Source organism: Oryctolagus cuniculus, chromosome 1 (genome assembly GCF_964237555.1).
Source record: "Oryctolagus cuniculus chromosome 1, mOryCun1.1, whole genome shotgun sequence".
Classification (NCBI taxonomy): domain Eukaryota; kingdom Metazoa; phylum Chordata; class Mammalia; order Lagomorpha; family Leporidae; genus Oryctolagus; species Oryctolagus cuniculus.
This window is the reverse complement of record NC_091432.1, coordinates 80279663-80290271: the sequence shown is the minus strand read 5'-3', so window position 1 is coordinate 80290271 and position 10609 is coordinate 80279663. Positions and strand designations below refer to the sequence as shown.

Below are 10609 nucleotides of genomic sequence, written 5' to 3'. Positions count from 1 at the left end.
AAACTTTCATTTCTATGTTTTCACATAGGCTGTTCAACATAGAAGTGTATTATTTGGCAAGAAGTGGTAAGGGGATCCAGAGGGACTGAAACATCAGCACATAATTGCTACAACACAACACCTGCCATCCTTTGCTCTAATATCTATCTCTCATGGCCATATTTAATATTGCAAATAGTCAATCTCAAACATTCCAAATTCTAAGCTTTATTTTTTACAGGGAGAAAAGCAGGCATTCTTCACCTGTCCCTTCAACATTTTATCTATTTATCCATCTGTCTTTATTTATTCAAATTATAAAAGTAATACATTTGTGCATCTTTGGTACAAACATCTCAAAGCTTTCAGGGAAAGGAAAATCATACTGGTTTCACCACCTCATCGTTGTAACTCAGAGTAACTCATGAGCTTTATTGTAGTTTCCCTCATATGATTTGCATTGTTACATAAATTGCTGTTTTTAACTTGTTACTACGTCTCAGGTATTTTTAGTATTAGTACATATAGAGTACCTCATTCTTGTTACCATTGTAGAACATTTATTACTATGTATCTAATTTATTTTAAAATGTTAGGTATTACTTTATTTTTAAAAGATTTATTTTATTTATTTGTAAGAGTTAAGGAGAAAGAGAGACAAAGAGAGAGAGAGTAAGGTCTTCCATCTGCTGTTTCAGCCCCCAGATGGTTGCAATGGCCAGAAATGAGCCATGCCTAAGCCAGGAGACAGGAGATTCAACTGGGTCTCCCCTGTGAGTGACAGGGGTCCAATCACTTGGGCCATCTTCTGCTTTTCTCAGACCAGTGGCAGGGAGCTGGATTGGCTATACCATAGTGCCAGCCCCTGGATAATTATTGCTTATTACAAAGAGTGTTGCAATGAATTTTATTATACATGGTTCCTTGTGTATGTGTCATTCATTCAGTCCATCATTCTGTTGTTCAACAAATATTTAGTAGCTGCCTACTATGAATCAGAACTGTCTTTGCACCTGGAGATATGTCAGAAACCAAAACAAAACCATTTCTGATCTCACATGATTTATATTCTAAATGAGGGAGATAGCAAACCAGTAAATGCATGCATAAGGTGTCTGTGGGATTCCAATTAGGACAAAGAAGAAAAAGAATGTAGAAGCAATAGCTTCTTCCCCTTGCTTACTATGCTTCATCCACAGAGCCTCTTACAACTTCTTCCGGCATCCAAGGTATATCATTGTTATACAGCCCTCATCAGTGAAGTCAAGATCACTGTCTTGGTTTCCACCTCCAAGATGTGTATCTCTGAAGTCTCTGCTTATTTTTTTTTTTTTTACTTTTTTTTAACTTTTATTTAATGAATATAAATTTCCAAAGTACAGCTTATGGATTACAATGGCTTCCCCCCCATAACGTCCCTCTCACCCACAACCCTCCCCTTTTTCATTCCCTCTCCCCTTCCACTCACATCAAGATTCATTTTCAATTCTCTTTATATACAGAAGATCAGTTTAGCATAACTTAAGTAAAGATTTCAACAGTTTGCTCCCACACAGAAACATAAAGTGAAAAATACTGTTTGAGTACTAGTTATAGCATTAAATCTCAATGTACAGCACACTAAGGACAAAGATCCTACATGAGGAGTAAGTGCACAGTGACTCCTGTTGTTGACTTAACAAATTGGCACTCTTGTTTATGGCATCAGTAATCACCCTATGCTCCAGTCATGAGCTGCCAAGGGTAAGGAAGCCCCCTGAGTCCACCAACTCTGATCATATTTAGACAAGGCCATGGTCAAAGTGGAAGTTCTCTCCTCCCTCCAGAGAAAGGTACCTCCTTCTTTGATGACCCATTCTTTCCACTGGGATCTCACTCGCGGAGATCTTTCATTTAGGTTTGTTTTTTTTTTTTTTTTTAATTTATTTATTTTTTTTCCCCCAGAGTGTCTTGGCTTTCCATGCCTGAAATACTCTCAGGGCCTCTTCAGCCAGATCCACATGCCTTAAGAGCTGATTCTGAGGCCAGAGTGCTGTTTAGGACATCTGCCATTCTATGGGTCTGCTGTGTATCTCACTTCCCATGTTGGATCGTTCTCTCCCTTTTTGATTCTATCAGCTAGTATTTGTAGACACTAATCTTGTTTATGTGATCCCTTTGGTTCTTAGTCCTATCATTATGATCAATTGTGAACAGAAATTGATCACTTGGACTAGTGAGATGGCATTGGTACATGCCACCTTGATGGGATTGAATTGGAATCCCCTGGTATGTTTCTAACTCTACTGTTTGAGGTAAGTCAGCTTGAGCATGTCCCGAATTGCACATCTCTTCCCTCTCTTATTCCCACTCTTATTTTAATAGCAATGACTTTTCAGTTAAGTTTCAGCACTTAAGAATAATTGTGTATTGATTACAGTATTCAACCAAAAGTATTAAGTAGAACAAACAAAAAATATACTAAGAGGGATAACATATTAAGTTGCTCATCAACAGTCAGGGTGAGGGCTGATCAAGTCACCATTTCTCATAGTGTTCATTTCACTTTAACAGATTTCCTTTTTGGTGCTCAGTTAGTTGTCACCTATCAAGGAGAACAAGTGGTATTTGTCCCTTTGGGATTGGCTTATTTCACTCAGCATAATGTTTTCCAAATTCCTAACAGGGGTCACTTTTCAGTTAAAATTTAAACACCTAAGAATAATTGTGTGTTAATTACAGAGTTCAGCCAATGGTACCACAACAACAAAAAAATACTAAAATGGATAAAGTATTACATTGTACATCAACCGTCAGGACAAGAGCTGATCAATTCACTGTTTCTCATAGTGTCCATTTCACTTCAACAAGTTTCCCCTTTGGTGCTCAGTTAGTTGTCGCCGATCAGGGAGAACATATGATATTTGTCCCTTTGGGACTGGCTTAATTCACTCAGCATGATGTTTTCCAAATTCCTCCATCTAGTTGCAAATGACCGGGTTTCGTTGTTTTTGACTGCTGTATAGTATTCTATAGAGTTCATGTCCCATAATTTCTTTATCCAGTCTACTGTTGATGGGCATTTGGGTTGGTTCCAGGTCTTAGCTATTGTGAATTGAGCTGCAATAAACATTAAGGTGCAGACAGCTTGTTTGTTTGCCAATTTAATTTCCTTTGGGTAAATTCCAAGGAGTGGGATGGCTGGGTTGAATGGTAGGGTTATCTTCAGGTTTCTGAGTAATCTCCAGACTGACTTCCATAGTGGCTTAACCAGTTTGCATTCCCACCAACAGTGGGTTAGTGTCCCTTTTTCCCCACTTCCTCTCCAGCATCTATTGTTGGGACATTTCTGATTGTGAGCCATTCTAACCGGGGTGAGGTGAAACCTCTTTGTGATTTTGATTTCCATTTTCCTGATTGTTAGTGATCTTGAACATTTTTTTCATGTGTCTGTTGGCCATTTGGATTTCTTCTTTTGAAAAATGTCTGTTGAGGTCGTTGGCCCATCTCTTAAGTGGGTTGTTTGTTTTGATGTTGTGGAGTTTCTTGATTTCTTTGTAGATTCTGGTTATCAACCCTTTATCTGTTGCATAGTTTGCAAATATTTTTTCCCCTTCTGTTGGTTGCCTCTTCACTTTCCTGACTGTTTCTTTTGAAGTACAGAAACTTCTCAATTTGATGCAATCCCAATTGTTAATTTTGGCTTGGACTGCCTGTGCTTCTGGGGTGTTTTCCAAGAAGTCATTGCCGGTACCTATATCTTGCAGGGTTTTTCCAATGCTCTCTAATAATTTGATGGTGTCAGGTCGTAGATTTAGACATTTAAAGAAGAACTGACTCCAATTCTTCTCAAAACTATTCAGAACAATCAAAAAAGAGGGAGTCCTTCCAAATTCTTTCTATGAAGCCAGCATCACCTTAATTCCTAAGCCGGAAAAAGATGCAGCACTGAAAGAGAATTACAGACCAATATCCCTGATGAACATAGACACAAGAATCCTCAATAAAATTCTCGCCAATAGAATGCAACAACACATCAGAGAGATCATCCACCCAGACCAAGTGGGATTTATCCCTGGTATGCAGGGATGGTTTAATGTGTGCAAATCAATCAATGTGATACACCGCATTAACAGACTGCAGAAGAAAAACCATATGATTATCTCAATAGATGCAGAGAAAGCATCTGATAAAATACAACACCCTTTCATGATGAAAACTCTAAGCAAACTGGGTATGGAAGGAACATTCCTCAATACAATCAAAGCAATCTATGAAAAACCCACGGCCAACATCCTATTGAATGGGGAAAAGTTGGAAGCATTTCCACTGAGATCTGGTACCAGACAGGGATGCCCACTCTCACCACTGCTATTCAATATATTTCTGGAAGTTCTAGCCAGAGCTATTAGGCAAGAAAAAGAAATTAAAGGGAAAAAATTGGGAAGGAAGCACTCAAACTATCCCTCTTTGCAGATGATATTATTCTTTATTTAGGGGACCCAAAGAACTCTACTAAGAGATTATTGGAACTCATAGAAGATTTTGGCAAAGTAGCAAGGTATAAAATCAATGCACAAAAATCAACAGCCTTTCTATACACAGGCAATGCCACAGCTGAGGAAGAACTTCTAAGATCAATCCCATTCACAATAGCTACAAAAACAATCAAATAACTTGGAATAAATTTAACCAAGGACGTTAAAGATCTCTACAATGAAAATTACAAAACCTTAAAGAAAGAAATAGAAGAGGATACCAAGAAATGGAAAAATGTTCCATGCTCATGGATTGGAAGAATCAATATCATCAAAATGTCCATTCTCCCAAAAGCAATTTATACATTCAATGCAATACCAATCAAGATACCGAAGACCTTCTTCTCAGATCTGGAAAAAATGATGCTGAAATTCATATGGAGACACAGGAGACCTCGAATAGCTAAAGCAATCTTGTACAACAAAAACAAAGCTGGAGGCATCACAATACCAGATTTCAGAACATACTACAGGGCAGTTGTATTCAAAACAGCATGGTACTGGTACAGAAACAGATGGATAGACCAATGGAACAGAATTGAAACACCAGAAATCAACCCAAACATCTACAGCCAACTTATATTTTACCAAGGATCTAAAACCAATTCCTGGAGCAAGGACAGTCTATTCAGTAAATGGTGCTGGGAAAATTGGATTTGCACATGCAGAAGCATGAAGCAAGACCCCTACCTTTCACCTTACACAAAAATTTACTCAACATGGATTAAAGACTTAAATCTACGACCTGAAGTCTCTGCTTAAACAGCATTTTGTTTTGTTTTGTTTTTGCTGAGTAGTCCCCAAACACACAGTATGAATTAACATGCCCTCTAATATTAGATACATGCTACAACACTGATTAACCCTGAAGACCTTATGCTTTGGAAAATAAACTGGATACAAAAGGTCAAATATTGTATGATTCCACATATATGAGGTACTTAGAGTAGTTTAATTAACAGAGATGTAAAATACAATGGTGATGCCAGAGTCTGTGGATATTGGAAGCCATTGTTACATAATTTTCTAGATGATTTTTACAGATTTATTTCCTGCCTCATGCATTTATATACAAAGAAATTCAGTGCTGAAGAAGTAAAATGCAGGAATGGTAAAAAGTATCTATTGATTACTTTTATTTGTTTTTTTTCCCTACCATGCATACTCAATACCACTGTTCTATTTTCTTCCTCTGCTTAAAAAATTTATGTCCTTGATAAATGAACTCCTAAGTAAAATTATAGAGACTGGTAAGGAATGAAATAAGGAATAGTTGGCAAGGACTTAGGGAAACATTAGTAAAGTATCTGTCATACTCTACAAATATTGGTAGATTTTGTTTCTGTAAAAACAATAGAGAATTTTCCCTTCCACCACCATAATAATAACAACCAGCATTTGCAAGTAGAGCAGGTTGTTCATGTTAAACTACATTTCTTACAGATGTTGACTTATAAGCAAAGTTACATGTTAAATTCTACAATCACATGTGTTAAAGTAGAAGAAAATCTCAGTATACAGAAAGATTTTAATAAATCTGCTCATTTTTGTACCCTCTCAGTTTTGGCAAGAGAACAGACCTGACTATGTCAACATCCAGCTGTACCTCAGTCAAACAGATGGGATTCAGGTATGTGGTTAGATGTTATTGTTAATTAAACAAGCCTCTTGATAATATAAGATTTACTGTAGGAGCTGGGCTGGGAGAAAATTTCTGCAGGTGGTTTGAACAGACGTTTCCTAGAGGAAGGCCTCCTTTGGAATGTGTTCCAAAAGACTTGTGGCTCGTCCTTGAAGTCAGCTGTATGGTGACTTTCATTTGTCCTCTTCACAAGAGGCTGGAGCAGGCCTCTTCATGTCACCTGATGCCATCTCTCCTCTGTTCGGTTTTGTCTCAAGTCTGTTACCTCAGGAGGTCAGACTATAAATGAACAGCCTTCTGATTGTTTTCATCCAGGCACGGTTTTATGTGGAGAGAGAAGGTGTGATCATATACAGTAAAGCTCAGTTCCCTTCAAGCAAAATTAAAATGATAGTAATAATAGTCACCATGGATTATTTATATACGCTAGACACTGTGCTAAGAATTTCAGGTGTATTATCAAGTGTAATCACAAGAGATTTTAGCAGATAATATTTTTGATAAGTAATATTTAATTCCATTTCCATTGAACTTCTATTTTTTAAATATTTATTTATTAGAAAGTCAGAGTTACAGAGAGGCAGAGAGAGAGAGAGAAACAGAGACCTTCCATTTTCTGGTTCACTCTCCAAATGGCCGCAATGGCTAGAGGTGGACCAACCTCTGCTGCTTTCCTAGGCCATATCAGAGAGCTGGATTGGAAGTGGAGCAGCCAGGACTTGAATCAGTGCCCATAAGGGATCCTGGCACTTGCTGGTTGCTGCTTTATCCACTATGCCACAGCGCCAGTCCCAGTAGATTATATTAACATCCTCATTTTGAATATAGAAATAGAAGACTGAATATTATAGTAAACCTCGGCATGAATGCTTTCACAGACTTTATTATAATATTTTCCATGATATATTTGCACAATGCCTGGAATACAAAATATGAATGATTGTTGGTTACTTAAAAAGCTAACATGGGACAAGCACTTGGCCTAGTGGTTAAATCCACCAGTTCAGACACCTACATCTCATGTGAAAGTACCTGGCTGTGTTCTTGATTCAAGTTTCCTACTAATGCACACCCTGGGAGTCAGCAGGTAATGGTGAAGTTCTTGTCCTGCCACCCATGCGGGAGACCTGGGTTGAGTTTCTGTCTTTCAGCTTCATCTTAGCCCACTCCTGGCCTCTGAAGGTATTTGAGCTATGGATTATCTCTCTGTCTCTGTCTCTCTCAAATAAGAATTTAAAAGACTAATCCCTTTTTTCTAGTTAGGTTTCTGAACTATTTGATATGTAAAAAATTCATTTTACCACTCTTATGAAGCAAGTCAATATCACTTTTCCTCATGGTATAATTGTAGTTGAAGTATAGAGCATGAATTATGTTTGGTTGTCAATTTCTCTATAATGAATCAGATGCTTTATCGCATTTTCTTGCTTGATTCCGAAGCTTCAGGGTCGATTCATATCTAATGTTGTCAGTTGCAGACACCAGCCCATTTGACAGTCATTTGTTGATGGACTCAAGATTTGGAGTTCTGCTGTCTCTGGCTGTTTTTTCTAGGATAATTTCCCCAAGCTGATGATGACAATTTATAGTATTTTACTCATACAATGAGCTAGATATGACAACTGATTTGTTTTGGAAAATTATTTTAATGAAATTTATATACTGAACCTTTTTGAGAGTGAACAATTAGGATGCATTCTTTGTCTTAAATTGCAGTATTTTTATTAAAGTTGCCGAAACTTGCTGAAATCTAGGGAACAACCATGTGTAAGAATGGCATTCAAGAAGATAATGAATTTTAAAGGAAAAGAGGAAGAGGATGATACTTACAAATGATTGTGATAATAGGTTGCCATTTCATACTTTATATCATAGTGATTTGGTAAGAGGACACAACATAGGCAAAATTGTTGTCAGAGAACAGGGTTGTTTAATCCAAATCTGTGAGTCATATAATATGTAGTGCTTTCTTTTTGGCAGAAGATAATTGGAGAAAAATACCATGCATTGAATTCAAGACTTTTTATTGGGCGTCCTCAGTGGAAACTTCTATTTGATGAAATAGCAAAATATAACAGAGGGTAAGTATATACTCAAAATTTAGCAAGTAGTTAGTGATCAAATTAAAAAACTCTTAAATCATTGACATTTTTAAAGATGAATTGAATATAGGTTTGGAAATTTCAAACACTTAAAAACATTCTACTACAGGGATGAAGCAAAGCAGTTATATTTTATACACACACATACACACATATTACATATATATATATATATATATAATGTCATATATTTAAAATTTGGTTTTGAGATTGTCATGGAGTATGAACTAGACGACTCCCCTACCTAATTTTAAATTTGTGTTGACCCATATAAAATTGGTATCCATTCCCACATACTTCTCAAGTGAACATAGGATAATTTTTCATTATCTTTCGGCAAACAAAGGAACTTCACCAACAAGTCTAACAATGCATACATTTCAAAACTAGTTTCTAGATCTATACCAAAATGAATAGATTAAAATTTTTTTCAATGTAGTATGAATATTTTTTAAAGATTTTATTTATTTATTTGAGAGGAGGTAGAGTTACAAACAATGAAAGGGAGAGACAGAAAGAAAGATGGCTTCAATGACCGGAGCTGAGCTAATCTGAAACTAGGAGCTAGGAGATTCTTCAGGGTCTCCATGCAGGTGCAGGGGCCCAGAGTCTTGGGACATCTGCTTTCCTAGGCCATAGCAGAGAGCTAGATCAGAAGGGGAGCAGCAGGGACTTGAACCAGCTCCCATATGGGATGCAAGCACTGCAGGCAGTGGTTTTACCTGCTATGCCATAGCACTGGCCCCCTTCCATTAGTTCTTAAGAATTCTTATTGGTTATACTTGTTCATATTTCAGAGTGATTTTTTAATGCTTCACTCTCTGTTCTTTTTCTGGAAATAGCAAAACTGGTTAAATAAGAGCAAATGTGCACCATCTACTGTTGATATTTTGTACAACACTTTTATTATGTGTATTTGCTCTGGGGCATGCACCTGAAATGCATTGTTTTAAAGGATTTGTATGTATCCTACTTAGGAAAAGAATGCGTTAACATTTTACAAGCTCATTAATTGGGCTAAAAGCACTATATAAATTGCAAGTCGTATTTAAGATGTAATATTTTGATTAATCTCATACACATGACTGGTTGAAAGAACATACAGAAATAAAAATAGGAAAGAGAAGTATATAAATTAAGCTATTTTTAATTCTGTAAGGCAACAATTTTTAATTTGCAGTAAGTAGTTATTAAAACAGTAGACATGAATTTAATATATTATTTAGGTTTTTAACTACAAAGCTAAAAGGAAATAAACATTACTGAGTTCAAAGGTAATGATTAGTAACTCTTTCAGGTATTCTTACAGAAATTTTTAAAAGTAAATATTTGATTTGCATATATATGTGTGTGTGTTTGTGTACATGTATATATATGCATATGTGTTCACAAAAATACAAACCATATTTTTAACAAAAGTTGAATGAATCTACAGTATATAATTCTTCAACTTACTTTTCATGATATACTCATGGATGAGTATATTTTTAAAAGTTTGTTGAAACTGAAACTTAAAAGTAATTTTATTTTGATGCAGAAGATTTTGAAATGCATTCATTATTTTTCATGTCTCTGTGGATGTTTTAATGTTCCTTTTGATTGATCATAAGTCATTTCTATTTCATATAATTTATTTAAATTTTTTATTTATTGTATTTCCTTGAATGACTGCGGTAAAGACAGATATCTTCTGGTTTACTGTCTAAATGCCTGCTTTAGCTGGGACTGGGCTAGGCCAAATCCAGGAGCCAGAAATTCATTCTGAGTCTCCCATGTGGATGGCAGGTACTCACGTGCCAGAGCCATTACTTGCTGCTTCCTGGGGTGTGCAATAGCAGGAAACTGGAATTGAGAGTGAAGCTTGCACTTGAACTCAGGCATTCCAACTTGGTATACAGGCATCCCATCCCTGGAGGTACCTTAACCTCTGTTCCAAATGCCCACTTCCCCACAGCATTTTAGAATATAGATAGGATTTTTATTCCTGACCTATTTATCAATATTTAAGTTACCTGTTTAAGTTCTTTGTTGTTACTGTTGCAGTGCTATAGTAATTATTTTTTGTGTATACTTTCTCATATAAGAGTATTGCCATAGGTTAGGATCTTGGAAATGGAATTGCTGGCTCAAAGGTATGCACATTTAGAGACTTCCCTAGAAAAACTCAAAGATCGAATCAATTTATTTTCCACACATGAATGAGAGTGCTTCCTTCCTTTGGAGAATATTTTTACATTTAGAAAATGAATTATGTGATGGTATTATGTGATCATGGAAAGTAAAGCAGCTTTGAAATCCTTCTACCTTTTTCATTACTACAAGTCAAGAAGATGGGATCAGAAAAAGGTAAGGATTTATGAAAAGCCATG

The 10609-nt window shown here is 36.3% G+C and overlaps 1 protein-coding gene across 7 annotated transcripts in view; it reads left to right on the top strand.

The window, feature by feature from the left end:
* The window catches only part of NOX4 (NADPH oxidase 4), a 202004-nt gene that overhangs the window by 174706 nt on the left and 16689 nt on the right, over window positions 1-10609 (top strand). For all 7 annotated transcript variants that reach the window (XM_051820907.2, XM_002708641.5, XM_070076632.1 and 4 more), the window contains 2 exons: window positions 6058-6126; window positions 8119-8219. In XM_051820907.2, coding sequence (XP_051676867.1) covers window positions 6058-6126; window positions 8119-8219 — 170 coding nt within the window. The remainder of the gene's footprint in view (window positions 1-6057; window positions 6127-8118; window positions 8220-10609) is intronic.